The sequence below is a fragment of the Myzus persicae genome, unplaced genomic scaffold (genome assembly GCF_001856785.1).
Source record: "Myzus persicae strain clone G006 unplaced genomic scaffold, MPER_G0061.0, whole genome shotgun sequence".
NCBI lineage: Eukaryota > Metazoa > Arthropoda > Insecta > Hemiptera > Aphididae > Myzus > Myzus persicae.
In genome coordinates this window covers 431,075-448,102 of record NW_019103933.1, presented here as the reverse complement: position 1 = coordinate 448,102, position 17,028 = coordinate 431,075, and the positions used below count along the sequence as shown (strand labels likewise).

General features: G+C 30.5%; 1 protein-coding gene across 2 annotated transcripts; it reads left to right on the top strand.

Moving 5' to 3' along the window:
* Positions 1 to 3,853: 3,853 nt before the first annotated feature.
* On the top strand, positions 3,854 to 11,037 carry LOC111036513 (serine/threonine-protein phosphatase 4 regulatory subunit 3A). 2 transcript variants are annotated; one of them, XM_022318543.1, is made up of 13 exons: positions 3,854 to 4,575; positions 5,273 to 5,328; positions 5,419 to 5,661; positions 5,722 to 5,926; positions 5,995 to 6,088; positions 6,156 to 6,336; positions 6,410 to 6,559; positions 6,634 to 6,790; positions 8,478 to 8,696; positions 8,772 to 9,285; positions 9,349 to 9,521; positions 9,586 to 9,737; positions 9,865 to 11,037. In XM_022318543.1, the coding sequence occupies exons 1-13, from the start codon at positions 4,422 to 4,424 to the stop codon at positions 9,952 to 9,954; spliced, it is 2,388 nt and encodes a 795-aa protein (XP_022174235.1). In that variant the 5' UTR covers positions 3,854 to 4,421; the 3' UTR covers positions 9,955 to 11,037. The 2 variants fall into 2 exon arrangements, with proteins under 2 accessions (XP_022174235.1, XP_022174234.1); XM_022318542.1 differs by having other exon boundaries at positions 9,343 to 9,521.
* Positions 11,038 to 17,028: the final 5,991 nt, after the last annotated feature.

Below are 17,028 nucleotides of genomic sequence, written 5' to 3'. Positions count from 1 at the left end.
TTTTGTAGTTAAAATTTCTAAATCATCAAATTTTCATGAATATGACTTGAACATGTGAGTAGTAGTTCTCCCTGTGACCAAAAAATGTTTTAAAAAAACATTTAATTCCAATATTTTTTTATTTTTTTTAGACATCAGTTCAAATTTGAACAAAATTAGATATTTAAATTAGGATTAACAATTTTAATAATTTTGTTGCAATTCAAAAATATTATTCGTAGAGACTCAAGTTTTAAATTTCAACGTACATTTTACATATAATTTACGTCTAATTGTTGTATTTCTAAATAAATCTAAAATAAAGAAAACAGTAGATATCTCTTCATACATTACCTGGCTGAGCGATAATGTGATGTTTAAGGCATAGAGCTCATAGGTATTAAAGGCTGTACTGTTTAAATCATGTTATTTTAACTTTAAACAGAAAATATAAATATTACAGACTAAATTGTGTAATTAAATAAAAACATTAATTAAATAGGTAATGTTAGTCATCTTAAATATGTAACAGCTAATTAGTTATTTATATGAAAATAAAATGAAAGTTGTATCTTCTATGGTGTATGTATGGATAAAAAAAATTAATTTAATACCATCATAATATTATAAAGGTTTTCATTTTGTTTTCAATTTATAGTCATTTTATAAGATAAGTTAAAAAGATTTATTGGAAAAATTACACAATTTGCTGTTCAGAAAAATATAATTTTTTATGGGGGATATTAGTAAACCGAGAAAAACAATGTAAGCAGTAAAGTAGATTATAAATTGTAGATTTTTCAAAAAAACAAAACTCAATATACCCTAACCTAACCATCGACGGCTACACCCGGATGGTTCCGTTTTTTTTTAGCCTATAATGATCTTATAACTTCATAAAGCATTTAAAGTGGCACAATAAATGGCAAACGTTTCTCATAAAACAATTAATTAGTTGAAATAAAAATATCCACATTATATAGAATCATAATACCTAGGCTGTGGTAGGAACGTTCATTAAAAAAATGAATTCATTCACGTTCAGTCCTGCAAAAAGGAACTTGTACACCAACCTCCTTTTTTTTTGTTCAATTGAAGGCGTTCAAGTTCGGGTTCATTGAAAAAATGAATGCGCTCACTAGGTACCTAGTTGATTTAATTTTTTATAATAGAAATTTGAATAAGAAAATATGATTATATAATATAACATTATAACTACTAATTAATATATTTTAAACAAATATTTATTAAATGGCAAATAAATTGAACGTCTGAAAAATCGTTCAATTTTATTAAATTATAAAAGTCGTTCACGCTCAATTTGAAATAAAACGAGCGACTATAGAAGTATAGAGTAAGTTCACTAAATATGAACGTGAACGTGTTAACGTGTGTTCATGAACGACGTTCTTTCCAAACACTGTGCCTAGGTTTGTATTAAATTTAATTAAAGAGGTACAAATACAGTTAAGCACATAAATTATATTTGTCTTTCTTCTAAATGTTTTTAACACTTACATATTATAAATTAAGTAAATTAACTAAGTTAAATAAATAAAAATATTAATAGGAATATAAATTGCATTTTCCTTGGGACTTAGGTACCAATATTGAACATATTTTTAAATACATATAATAATTAAATAATCAATAAATTGCAAGAATCATCAGCAAATATTTGTATCAATATACTTTTATAACTACAAAAATGTACTTATATCACTGAAAAACATAAAATGATAAATTTTAGTAAATAAATAATTAATTTTAGAAGAAGTTATTTTAAGCTTCAATGCTTGGGAGGCTTTTCAAGAGCAATCAGAGAAGAGGGAATGAGTTCCCCTGTAACCCCCTCTTCACCCTTCACATAACTCTTGCCTACACTCCGAGGCGCCCGGGTCTTAAACAATCGAATAGGTGGCCATTGACAAGAGTCAAGACTACTACTATACCTACTGCCATAATATTATAGTAGTATAGTGAATGGGTGATGATGGAATAAAATAAATACCGTCCGAACGTTAAGCTACCTCTCGGCGTTTACGAACTGAGCGTCAAGGACAAAAGCAGGGTGCCATACAGTCATCGATTAAAAAACGCGCTCACTGCTCTGTGCCCCAGTTCAAGGTCATTTTAATCACGAGAAACACATAAGGAATAAGAATAACTACTGTCTAACTAGGGATTAGTCCACACCAAAGACAATTATTATACTAGATTCGTATTACTGTAAAGGTAATATTATACTGTTACATAGCTATAAACATTAATTTAATTTGTTATAGACTTAAGTTATTAGTTTTATACATATAAAAATAGTTCTACGTACCTAAATTATAACAAAACAAATTCTACAAGCTACTGCTATCTTACTGACACCGTTTCACTGTAGACCGTGTGAACTAGTTACTTACCGTGATATAATATGTACATTATTGTACCTATCATATATATAATTTAGGGTACCTTTTCAACTACTCCCAATTTTATCTAAATAATATTATTTAATTTGGTGAATTAATTATTAAAATATATCAACATTTTGAACACGGCCACGTCTCCGGAATCCGGATTCAAGGTGGTGTTGGAATAGTGCCTGCAAAGTTCAAAGTACATTTAAAGAGAATGCTACACCCGCATGTGTTGCCTCCGTCTTACAAATGTATAACATAGCAAAAACTGTTTCGCGCGTGAAAGAATCGAGAACGCTACAGTTTTAACTAAGAAACCAAACTAATAAAAAATTTCAACTATGTGGTAGCGTTTTTATTTTTTCGATAGGACAAATATATTAGGTTTAAGTTTGGAAAACGTAAAAATATCATATTTTTAAATGTATTGTAACTTTTTTCCTACTAATGATATCGAACAAATAAAAAAACACAGAAGACACAGAAAATATTATCTTCTTATATTGTGTACACTTGTGGTGTCTTTACTAGCTACTAGGACCATAGACCAAGTGGTTCTATCCCGCGAAAAACAGTCTGCTATGTTGTACATTTTTAAGACAGATACGATACAATAGGCGGGTGTAGCGTCCTCAAGAGTTTTGCCGTTTCGGAGTAAATTGGCGGCAGCTAGCAGTTCATCAATCACTTTATCACGCTGCAGCGGCGCACTTCCGGGCTACAGAAATGGACTTTACCAGTAAGTCAATGAGTATTATTATTGTTCTGTAGTATTAGTGACCGTATGTCCGTATGACACTCTTGAGTCTGACGATGGCCACGAATCCACCTAATATCTTTATTAAATCATAAAATTTTAAATTTAAATTTAATTAAATAATTATTAATATTTAATAGGTATATGCATGGTTGGAACTTGGAGTATATTTCAACCATTGAACCATGGGCACATAGTATAATAATATATTATAGTGTATAGTGTATTTTATATTTATTTATTATCTATAGCCATGGTACTATGGTAGTACCAGGCTAATCAAAAACTGAAAAACGATAATTTTCGGAATTCGAAAGACTTCGATCTGTATCAATGTTTCATAGTGCATGAGTATGACTGTTTTCACTACTCGGTACATCACCATTCACCGCCCCCCTACAATATCACCACCACATGACCGATCAGCCGGCCGTTTGAAAGGGAAGAGTGTGTGAAGACGACGATGGTTTTTGCGGGCGTTACAACTTACAACAACAATAACAACAACAACTACCGTACGACTCGCACACGACATGCGTTCCTACTTCTCAGTAATCGTATAAATTATCGTAAAAATGTAATACTAATACCGGGCTGTGTGTACCTGTAAAAATTATTATTGTATCGGTATCGGTGTGGCGCGTATGTTGTTTTTGTTTTCGTTCGGTCGACGGCGTCGGTTGGACGACGGTTTGGTTGGTCGCACTGCGCGTCCGTCGCGGTCGTTCCTCCACTTCACTAGTAACCGAGTTGGTGAACGGAACGCGTTACGAGCGTTTACTACTATTATTATTATTCATTCCTCCTCCCGTACGTACGCGCTATATATATTATTTATTTATTTTTTTTTTGTTTTCAAAATGGCCGTGTGTCCACTGTTTGTTGTTTAGATCGCGCGTCCGCGAAATGTTGTCACGTCCCGTTGCTGATAAAACCAATTCCGATACGTTTGACCAGTTCGCGCGCAGTACATTTCACCCGATCATCACCGCACGCGCTTGCCCGGCCCGTTCCGAATTACACTCAGTTTAATTCGGCGGTCCCGCTGAATTTCGGTAAGCCTGTCCGTGTATCGCTCGTCATCTACGCTATTTTTGTCCTGAAATAGTTGCACTCGCTTGGTCTGTGGCGTGTCCTGCGCCGAACTACTTCCGCGGAACTTTTTCTGCCGCCTGCCCGGAGTGTCGACGGCATCCGGCCGCGACAGTGGTAGTCGTCTAAAAGGATCGAAAATCACATAATTCTGTTCTTCCTGCGATGACCCTTGTGGACTCATGTTCGACGCAATGACTGACACCAAGCGGCGAGTGAAGTTGTATGCCCTGAATGCGGATCGTCAATGGGACGACCGTGGCACGGGGCATGTGTCGTGCACATACGTCGAACGGCTCAAAGGCGTTTCTCTTTTGGTTCGAGCCGAAGCCGATGGTTAGTATCTTTTTAATCAAGTGCTCTGCTGTTTGACAGACACCTTACTGTTTACCTACTTTATGGTTTGGTGTTCTTCGTTGATATATTTCTACTAGGTTACTATCTATGGGTACACTAATCTTATCTGAATCATGATCAATAGTTTTATTTGTACCATTTGTCATAGTATTATTGCTCTCTATGATTCCTCTTTGAATAGGATAATTGTAGTCCAATCATTTCATCATTTTACTGTATCTGTCATCTTTAAAAATGTTCTTCCATCACTGAAAAATATTGAGTAGGTATTATACCTATTATTTATTAAGTTTTATTGGTAATAATGCATACCAGTAGTTAATACTAATACCCCCTAGGCTTTTTTTATAAATTCAACAGATAGTACATAGTGCAATTTTTCACTACCTTTTTAATTGTAACAATATTGAAAAATAATAATTATCCTTATCAAATTATTTTCTTCCTACTTATTTTAATAAACATTAAGGCACCATGAATTAAAGATCTGTATTTTAAGATACATTTATCAATTATTATACATTTGTTTAATTGATTTTAACAAGTTTTAATTTAGAATGTTGTATGATTGCTAATAGGTAGATAATGATGTATATATATATTTTAATTTGTAAGTTTTGTTACTTACCTACCTAACACTAAAATACAAAAAATAACTCAATTTTATTTTGTTTAGGTGCTCTTTTATTAGAATCAAAAATTCAACATGATACAGTCTATCAAAAACAACAAGTTAGTTTATTTTATTTGATATTTAAATTATGATTGTTTCAAATACCTATTAGTTTAAAAATCAATATTTATTAATTTTATTAAATGCAGGACACACTAATTGTTTGGTCTGAAGCTGATAATTTTGACTTGGCATTAAGTTTTCAAGAAAAAGCTGGTTGTGAAGAAATATGGGAAAAAATTTGTAGTGTTCAAGGAAAGGACCCAACAATAGAAACTACTCAAGATATTGTTGAAGAGTCTGAAGATGAGCGGTTTGATGATCTGTCAGATTCAGCTCCTCCTGTTGAATTACCTCTATGTGAAATTGGCAGACTTAAAGAAATTAAAGACGTAATTTAAAGAAATAAATTATCAAAATAAATTTTTCCTAACAAATAATTTTATTTATAGCTTTTTATCACTTGTATGGCCACACCTTTAAATAAAGATAGGTTAGCTGAAGCTATTGAAAATGATGGCTATGTACGCAAGTTGGTGAAATTGTTCAATCTGTGTGAGGATCTCAATAATTTGGAGGGTCTTCATTGTTTATATGACATTGTCAAAAACATTTTCCTTATCAATAAAAATGCTTTGTTTGAAATGCTTTTTGCCGGTAAATTTATCGAGTCAAACATTAATCAAAAGTATAATTTATTTTTAACTATTTTATTTTTGTTTTAGATGATATTATATTTGATGTCATTGGCTGTTTAGAGTATGATCCAACTTTACCTATTCGTAAATACCATAGACATCATTTAAAGAATGTTTCAAAGTAAATTATTCTAAAAATATTTGATTCTCTTAAGTAATTTATATGAGCATATTTTGTTTCGTTTTAGATTTAAAGAAGTTATTCTGATAACTAATCTCGAGTTATTGAACAAAATACACCAGACTCATAGAGTGCAGTACATTCAGGATGTGGTTCTTCCAACACCATCTGTTTTTGAGGATAATATGTTATCTGCATTAAGTAGTTTTATATTTTTCAATAAAGTGGAAATCGTCACTTTAATACAAGTAAATACTTTTTTTTTAAGTAATACAATTTACAATTTTTTACATTATTACTTTCTTTTAATAATAATTGTAGGAAGACGAGAAGTTTTTACCAGATCTATTAGGTCAACTTCAAGATGAAAGCACGCCAGACTCCAGGAAACTGGAATTAGTGCAATTCCTCAAAGAATTCTGCAACTTTTCACAAAATTTACAGCCTCCTCAAAAAGAAGGATTCTTCAGAGTAAGTATTTCGTCATTTAATTTCTATTAATTTTTTTATTCCTTTCATAACTAAATTTATTTTCAATTTTGTAGACGCTGACGTCTCTGGGTATTTTGCCAATGCTTGAAATGACTTTAATGTCTGAAGATGTGAATATAAAACAGGCCGCCATTGACATTCTTACCATTCTTGTTGAATTCTCGCCTTCTGTTATACGAGAATACATTCTTCAGCAGTCTTCAGATACTGGTGAGACATATTACTTATTATGAAATATTATCTTTAAATTAAAATTTTTTTATTTGTCAACTTAATTAAATTATATCCCATATTTTTAGGACCATATGAGTTTTGTTTAGATGTTTCCTTGTAAGCATTTTAAATTTGTATAATATGAGTAAAAGTAGTTTTAAGAATATCTACAAATGATTGTGCGCAACTATTCTGAGAACACTCAAAATTTAATCTTATAAATATTTCAAATCCTTTTTTAAGAAGTAATTTATTTTTATCCTATGAATTTACTTAAATAGTTTTTGTTCTATTTTAAAAGAATTCTCTTATATTATAATTTAATTGCTACTTGTTTGTTATCATGCCATATCTTTTTCCCTTTGCTAGGTGACAGTCTGTTGTACATATTTTTGATGTGTCATTACAAAACTTCTAAATAAAAGTAAATAATAATTAAATTATGGTAATTGTTTCCAATTAATATTAGCATTGTTAATAATTATGAACATTACAAGAATATCGACATTTTTTAATTTAGACCTCTGACATGAGGTCACTTGGTGACTATTTATTTAAGTAACATTTAGTTTAATATAGTTAATGTTCATATATTATCTCCATTCTATAATCTAAAGTAATTTTTTTATCACATTAAATAATTCCACTAATATTTTTATGTATTCCGAATTATTTTGTATTATTTAAATAAATACTTTTTCTACCATCAGATTTGCGTATTATAAAACACCATGAAATACTTACACTTAATTTTAATTAAAAGTGAAGTTCATCTATTTTCTACCTTATTCATCTCGACCTTCGTTTGTTGTCTCACTCACACAAATGTAATACAACAAATCTATGTACCTGATTCTTACTTCATTTTATTTATGGTTAATATTAAAGCAATTTTGTAGCGGATAACAACTTAACTTTGCTTGAGGAAGGGGTTTTTTTTTAAATATTTTTTAATTTTTTATGTTCTATAAGTATTTGAATAATTTTAAATTTCAAATGCATATAATTTATATTAAAATTAACATATAAAAATGTTTTCATTTATTTTAGTGGCGTATTCACAGGGAGGGAGGGTAGGTTTTAGGAAAACACCAACCCCTAAAGAATTCAGTTCTAAGTACTCCACTGCATAGTTTCTTCTAATTTTAGCCTTTAATAAACTGTTGCAAGTGTTCAGTATGTATGTATTTATTTTGTTGTGCATGTATGATAGTTAATGTGTGTTACCCATACAACAGGTTAGAAATAATGATCCCTTTTTCTTTATCAATTACTATTTATTTTTCATTGTTTATTCCCAATTTATTTTTGAAGTCCTGTTAGTAACTCTAAATTAGTTCTAGTAGTTCCTCAATTTTTGGATAAATTATACCTCTTATGGGATCAGAATCTTCCCAGTATCTTTTTCCTGACATCCCATTAGATTTGGGCCCTTCTTTCATAATTTATATGGTCCAGTGTTCTTTTTTCAGCCCATATATTTGATGCAGATGTTCCTAAAAATATGGCTAAGTTAACCTTCTCTTGGGGGTTCTACTTAGGTTATTATTAATAAACATAACTTTAATTTGTTTATAGATAAAAATAATTGATAATTTGTTAGAAGTACTAATATAAAATATAAAATAATTATTGTTAATTCATCAGCATTGCATTCAGTACTTATTTAAATTTTTTTTCTTAGTGACTCAAGCAAATGGAAATGAAGTAGAATTGATGCTAATGAATGTGATAATCGAACAGATGATATGCGATACAGATCCTGATCTCGGACGTGCTGTCCAGTTAATGGGTGTTATACGGGTATTAATTGATCCCGAAAACATGTTGCCTTCACTAAGCAAAGTAGAAAAAACTGATTTTCTCAACTATTTTTACAAACACAGTGTCCAGATTCTCATAGGTATTTGCTGCACAAGAAACCTATGCTCTTAAACAATATTAAGAAGCTTTATATTAAGTTTAATTTTTTTTTTAGCGCCGTTATTGGCAAATACAGTGGATGGTGAGCCAGCACGAGATGATTACCAAAATGCACAGTTATTAGCACACATTCTTGAGTTGCTAACATTTTGTGTAGAACATCATGCATATCATATAAAAACTTGCATTCTGAACAAAGATTTATTGAAACGTGTATTGGTACTAATGAAGTCTGCCCATAAATTTTTAGTACTAGGAGCCTTACGGTTCATGAGGAAAATTGTTGCACTCAAAGACGAGTTTTATAACCGCTATATTATGAAGGGATGTTTATTTGGTCCTGTTATTGATTGTCTACTAGATAATAATGGCAGATACAATTTACTTGATTCTGCCATCATTGAATTATTTGAATTCATAAAACTTGAAGACATAAAAATATTGATAGCACATGTTGTTGAAAATTATGGTAAAAAGTTTGAACACATTGATTATGTACAAACATTCAAAGCCCTAAGGATACGCCATAGTCAACAAACTGAAAAATTAAAAGAAAAACCTATCACAAAGTAAGTTTAGAATTCTAAAAATTATTATCATAAATAATTTATACTTTATTTATTCAGTTGTAGCGTTACTGTATCCACTGGTCGATTTAGAAGAGATCCGCGTCAAATAGAAGATGAAGAAGAAATATGGTTTAATAATGAAGATGATGAATTTGATGATGGTGAAGCAGTTGTTCCACATCCAGGAATGACTGGTTCTACTGAAATTACAGCCTCTGAACAATTGGAATCTATAGGTAACTTTTGAAAATGTTATTTCCAAAAAGATATGTATTTCTTAAATGAGGGTTTGTTTAATAGGTAAAAGTATTGACAAGAAATGTGAAGGTAGCAGCACAAAAATATTTGGTACTACGGTGAAAACAACCCCAATTATGAACAATAATTTGGCAGCTACTCCAACATTGAGTTCATCACCTGAAGATTCAAAAAATAGTTCTCTTTTGAAAAAAGTTAGTTATATCACATCAAATTCTCACTAATCCTAATTAACCTCAACTTTTATTGCCGTATAATTTATTTTTTTATTTACAACAATAATTGTTGATATAATTTATGATATTTTATTCATTTTCCTAGGCTTTAGTTGACTATGAAGGTGATTCAGATGAAGAAGAAGATGAAAATGGAGATTTAAAATCGCCAACCAAGAGGCCCCGTTATACATAATATGTTTGTAAATTTTCTTATATCTATAATATACAAAACAAGCGCCAACACTTGATAATTTTAAGTTATAGATTAAATGACATCACCCCTGTGTAAATAATAATCATGCTAAGTATGATACGCCTTATAGATGTTTTCATAAATAATGTGTAAAGCTAGGTAAATGTTGCTTAAAAACATTTCCATTTTCTACCCAAAACCAATTCTTGTATATTTGACTTTCCTTTGGACTGTTAATATCTATCAGTACTTAATGATAACTATTATTGTAATTGCAATAACAAAAAAAAATAAAAAAAAATTGTACCTGGTTTATATTTCTCAAAAGGAACAATCAAACTAACTAACAAGTTAACTATTAACTATTGGTGTGAGCAAGACCAATACAATTCATAATTTTATTTTTATGTTGTTTTAAAGTGATCTTTAAATTACTGCAATTTTTGTTGTGATATTTTGAACTCTTAATTTGTTTTTGTTATTGTACAAATGTCGCTGTTCAAATGCTGCGATCCACAACTGTAATTGATTTCATACAAACCGTAGAGCTTTTTGTAGATATTTTCATGTCAATGGTGTATATTAAAAAATTATACAATATCGATTTTTAGAGTTGACCTATTTTTTTATTACAATTTTCAACATGAAATGTAATTTTATTAAAATAAAAATGTATAAAACTAATAGATATAAAGAAATATAATATGTAATATGGAACTAAACATTTAGGTAAGAATAGTGTTATTTTCCCCTCAAGACAAATGGTTAAGATAACTTGTTTGTCTTTTGATTGAATTGTTTGTAATAATTTAAAAGACTGAAAAATGTCACTTAAACTTAAATGTAATGGGGCAAACATAAAACATCTCTTTAAACAAAAATATAGGACCAAAAACACTTCTTTCTTTAAAAAAAATACTAAAATCTTTTTAATTTGTCGAAGTTGTTAAATGATTATTCTGTGTAATAGTTATGATATGTTACTATTGTTCATCAGAAGTTTAGTATGGCAATAAAATAGTTAAGATTTTCTTAATTATATCTGTTGATTAAAATAAATAAAAGCATTTTTGTTTAAATGTATTATTGTATCATTCATTTCAAGGGGGAACATAATATTTGGGTATGGTAATTCATTCTGTTAAAATGTCTCAAGACTTGAAAGAAATGTAAGCTTACTCTTATAAGTTGACAATGTCAATTTTTGCTGGAAAAAAATTATCTACTTAATATTTAATCCTCAATGATATTATTAGATAATGATGTGTATACATTTCTTTGATGATTTGCACATAAATGGTTTGAAATTGATCATTGCCGTGTGACAACCAGCTATTACCAAAATGTTTATACAAAATGTTTTTATTTTTACGTACTACTTTATGATTTAAATTATACATTCCAATTTATTTTTCCATTGAAAATGTTTAAAAACAAATACAAACCATAAATCTTTTAATAATTAAATAACTAATATTTTTAATATTCCAATATTTTTTTTTTATGATTTATACAATATAATTTTTATGTAATATGTACACCCGTGAAAATGTTGATATATCCATAAATATTTCTAGACTACTTCAGAGCAAATTGAATTATATGTCTCCTAACTATACTCTTAAATACATTCACATTCCGAATTTTGAGATTCCTAAACAACATTATAAAGTACAGATTATAATGAATTAATTAAATAGCATAATTTAGTAAGGTTAGGTTATGAAATGTGTAACTATAGAATGTTCCTTAGGTAAAAAGATTTATTCTTTATCCATTTAAAATTACTGTAACTCAGAATTTAAAAAATAAATGGTGGAGAGCATGATTGACGGACACTCTAAATAGTACCTACTTACAGCTTACATTTATTTGTTTATTCAGTTGGTCAGGAAATACGAAAATATAATATATGTATGTAATAAATTGTGAAGGTAAAAGATGAATATACTAAAAACAATATAGTTTATCTACATATTTCGAGTCTTAGATCATATACACTGGATAGAGCTTTAGCGTATATTACGCGTAGTCCGTGTTTGAAGCAGACCTGTTCATGCCCGAAGTACTTATTGCGCATGCGTGAGAAATGAAATAGACCGCGCGGAACGGGGAAGGATTGAAGGAACAATAATGTGTTATAGTGATAAGGACGATTAGGTACTGAATGCTTAGATCATATACTTTGCTCATGTGCAGTGATGACTTCGGGCACGAACAGCTATGCTTCAAGATTTTAAACCATAGCTCTATCCAGTGTATATGAACTAAGTTTCAAGTATAGGTTTGACTGGATTGAGATTGTCACCATCAAGATAAATTTAAATATGGTGATCGCATAAATCTAGCCATTGTCCATTCATACCTACATACATATAGGGTACCTATTAATAGTAATACTTATTTCATCGTGTATTCTTACTATATTGTACTGATTTAATCCGATGACAATAATATATTATAATTTATTATGCAAGAAAAACGTCTAGATTTGTGTAAAGGAACACCCGTCACCATAGAACATTACGTATGCATTTTTTTAAAATTTCATTTATTACCTACTTCTGTAGGACAGGGCACATTCAAGGAGTGAAAAATAAGTTCATACAATTTAAGACGATTTTATATCTGCAAATATTTTTCTATGCGTGTATCTAACAAAGACATAATTTGCATGATCACCTAAGCATATACATAAACTAAAGCATGATGCAACATAATATAGCTAGGTATATCGTATATATATTTGCATCGCATAATATAATAATTTATGCTATATTGCTGTGTATATTATACAAAAACCAAATTTATCATTGTAATCGATAATATACGCTTTATTTACTTTTCTATAGTTTAAGATATTTTTTAATGCCCTTCAATAGTAATAACTTTTTAAATTTTAATCTTTCTTAGATATACAATTTAAATACATTTATACCAATTATACAATTAATATTAAACATTTTAAGTAAGTAGGTACCTACTTTATTATTAACTAACCTATCTTAAAATAATTTTTGAATTTCCTTTTGCTTATTTGTTTTTAATTGAAAGAGATTTTAATAATCTTTTGATATTGTGTAGGTACCTTTCATTTGTAAAACGATAAAATATTAAAATATTGTAATGTGCCTTCTATTTTAATGAAAAAATCATTTTTAAATCAGTAGTACCTGTGGCCATCACGTAGGGTGCGCTCTACCGGTGATATTACAAACGAAGTATGGTAGCATTGATTATATAATAATAATAACTACCTACCTGTATTAAATTTAATTAATTTTTTAAATAAACTTCACTTTCATACAACAAAAATGTAATTCATTCATTTTACACTTTGTTTTTTTAATAACCTGTACATATACATTGATTTTAATGAAATACATAAATAATTTTATTTTGAAAAATAAATCATTTACCTGCTTCGATATTTAATTTTTTGCGTTCTGCCGACGCAGTCGACCTCTTTTTTTCAAACCGGGAGCCGACGGTAGTGCACATTTCGCATGTCACATTATCACGTGATTGACATGAATGATGAATCAATGATTTAAGTAGCCATGTATTAGTTAAGTACCTATTTTGTGGGAGACTCATGATAGTTGTCTTTCGATTATTGGTATTGGGTTCGCGAAATTCTGAATATTATCTATAAACATATTATGACACTTATGGGTAATTGCTTACAAATAAAATTATTGTTTTACGGTTTTAATAATATTCCATGCACATAACATTTACAGTCATGACTGTGTATGTTAATACCAGTGTGTTTAGCTATGGTTTCTGGAGTCATTGCGTAACTCTTGCAGAGTATTGTTAACAAGAAGATTTCATACCTCCAAACCCCCTCATTCACCTAAAAAGAATTATTTAGCTGAGAGATGATTACAAAGTAAAATGAGTAAAAGATTGGTAAAAAAGGTATGTAGGTAGCCAGGTAGGTATCTGATTTATTTTATAAATAGGTCATAGGTGTACGACGCGAAAATTAATTTGTTTACACACAGTGAGAATTGAAAATTAAAAAATTTCATAAGGTTTGTATTTCAGTAGATATGTATCTCTTTTTCCTTTTTTTCTTGTTATATTGACGACGCTGCCGGAACTATTGCGTATTTAATGGACAGCTCCTCTATCGTTTATTAAAAAAAAATAATAAGAAAAAAGAAATATAATAACCAAACGGTTATTGTTGATTTGTAACAGCAGCATGGGGATAGGTCCCCTCTCAAATTTTGATTAACTGCTTAGAGTATTGACTTCACGGGCCGACCCGAGTCCGGTTGGCACTTCGCCGAGGTCACCTGTCGCTTTCGTGTCCCGCCGGTTGGACTTCCTCTACCTGCGACCTGCCTCCTCTTCATCGAGAGTCAGAATCTTCTCCACCGTCATGTACAAGATCCCAAACGTCTCCTCTGCATTATTGAGTACCTAAGATCCCACTGGGTGGTCCGGTGGTATAGGTCCTATTTCAGTTTATCCTAGTTTACCCCTGAAACTCATTTCTATACAAGTTCGTCCATCTGAAATATTTAGTAGTTCCTTAACTTGTAATCATACACTGTACCTAGTTTTTCAGATTTTTGTAAAATGCTTTTTAAAGATTATATAATTATTTACAAATAAATTTACAGTAAACAAAGGAGACTCTTATTTGAAAAAAAACATAACTTTGTATCGCCAGTCGCCATATGCAGGAGTCAGGTCACTTCTTAAATAAAGTTCAAAAAATCTCAATAATTAAAAAATATGGTCTTGAAGTAGGTACCTACCTATGTTAATTCCAAAAGTTAGAATTTGAATAAATATATTTTTAAAAGAAATATGTGGTAAGCGTGCTTTGTAAATCACCCTTTAGAACATGTATTGTATTTCTGCGTCAATCTTACACGACGACATTCAACATTTAGTTTCAAGTACAATTAGGTACTTTATTCGGTAGTATTACCTACAGTAGGTCACTATTACCCGTTGACACGATAAATTATTATGTCACACTATGTACATTATTATACATATTATATGCTCATAACTGCCAATTGCCAGACCATTTAGACGATTTTCACCACTCGTATACTGCGAAAATAGATCTCAAACGTTGAAGAGTTTAAAAGGGCCTTTGTTGCCGGTAAAGTAGCCAATACTACTATTGACACGACTGCAGGAAGTCTTTGAAATGTGAATTAGTTGCAAACATATGTTTTCATCGCAATTGTTTACTTATAACTGATAATGGTTCTATGTTGTGTAGGTGCGGAAATCTTATTTTTTGTTTATTGATGTCATAGTCGTACTCACTGAACTAGCTCAGTGCAGACAGTGCAGTTTTATCATCTTAAACAGACTAGTTTGTTTTTAAGACGAGACCGAGCCTTTCTAACCTTCAGACATAGGAAATAATATGTAATATAATATACACCTGTAGGCTATAACAGAGGTGCAACAACTGAAGATGAATTTAAATCAGAGTCAATCGACTATAGTCCAGGGACGGAAAATTAAAGTATTACAGAAAAAATGTTCAATGACACCGGAAAGAGTTACATATAATTTTGGATAGGTGAGTAGGTAACACGTCAATATGCAGGTATCAAAGAATTGGAATGTCATCGAAAGTTACACAACGGAGAAGTAGAATTCGGTATTCATAACATTAACAACTCAGTATTAGAAGTATAGAATAATATTCCAGGTATCTTATATTCTGTAAAAAAAATAGCAATTTCGTTGTAAACAATTTTCTTTTTAACTTGTGCTCGCGAGAGTTTATTTTTTCTATTAAATCACTTGCACTCAAGACTGAAAGACTAGAAAATAGATAAATCAAGGATTTTTTTTGTACCGTCTATCGATATCATTATATACCTATTATATTATGTATACTCTAGTTTACGAGGTATACCGAGCATCATGGATGAAGTTATGTTTATAACTCAATTTGTGTTATACCTAAAATTCCACAGGACTCAATTATAGTATGTACCTTAAAACAACTAGAGACTTCTGTAATATATATTCAGATATTGAGATAAAATGATTCTTCTGTTAGTTGTCTATAGACTCGAAAATTGCGTGACCGATTTTGACGAACATTTCAGGGATTATTCTTAGAAGTATCAGGAAATTTTGGAGAGGTGGTTGAACCACGTTCAAAAATATACATCAAAGGCTGAACTGAGGTACTCTAAGACCGAGATACACCAATATAACGCCGTATTTTGTATATTTTGTTTATTTTTTCAAGTGCGAAGTCGAGTACAGCTAGTATAAATGTATAATACTTATAAGTTATATTATCGCCTGAGCCATTTTGTAGGACCTCGTCCCGTACATCGCGTGGTGACGTATCCTACTCCCCGAGTAGCGTAACTGCTAAACCTCCCCCTCGTAACTATAATATATTATGATTAACTTTAAGAAATCTGGGACACTAAAATTAATAAAAAAATAAATTTTTAATAAATGGGAAATCATTGTGCAATTTTTCGTTAAAATGATAGTCTTTTAGGCAGCATAGTCACTACATAAAATAATGAACTATATACAAATACGACACTATAAAGTATTTCGCACTGTCATACGACTTGTATCGTCAGCAAATTACTGTATTAACTAATCCATCCTATTGAATACATATTAATAATATTATTTTTCGGAATCATAGCGCTCAAAATTTCCGATTGAAAATTAATGTTGTTAAAGGCAGCAGGTTGGTTAAATTTAGAAAGTGATTATAACTGCGATTGTCGTACATTCAGACGATCGTTCTCAAAATAATTTACAATTAGGTCATTAGGATTTGTTCAAAATAAAATCAATAACCGAGTAAGTAAAATAATAAAATCATAAAACGATATTAATTTCTGGGACATTACTATGCAAAAGTCCTAAACCGGTACAAATCGCAAATCGGTGTCCCGAGAACCTTTGCCGGGACGCCGGGACATGGATTCCAAAACCGGTAACTTCCCGGGTAATCCGGGACGAATGGCCCCCCTATGTTATGTCAATAATAAATAATAATCAAAATTCCGATGAATATCGAACAACATTATTATGGTTTATTCGTCG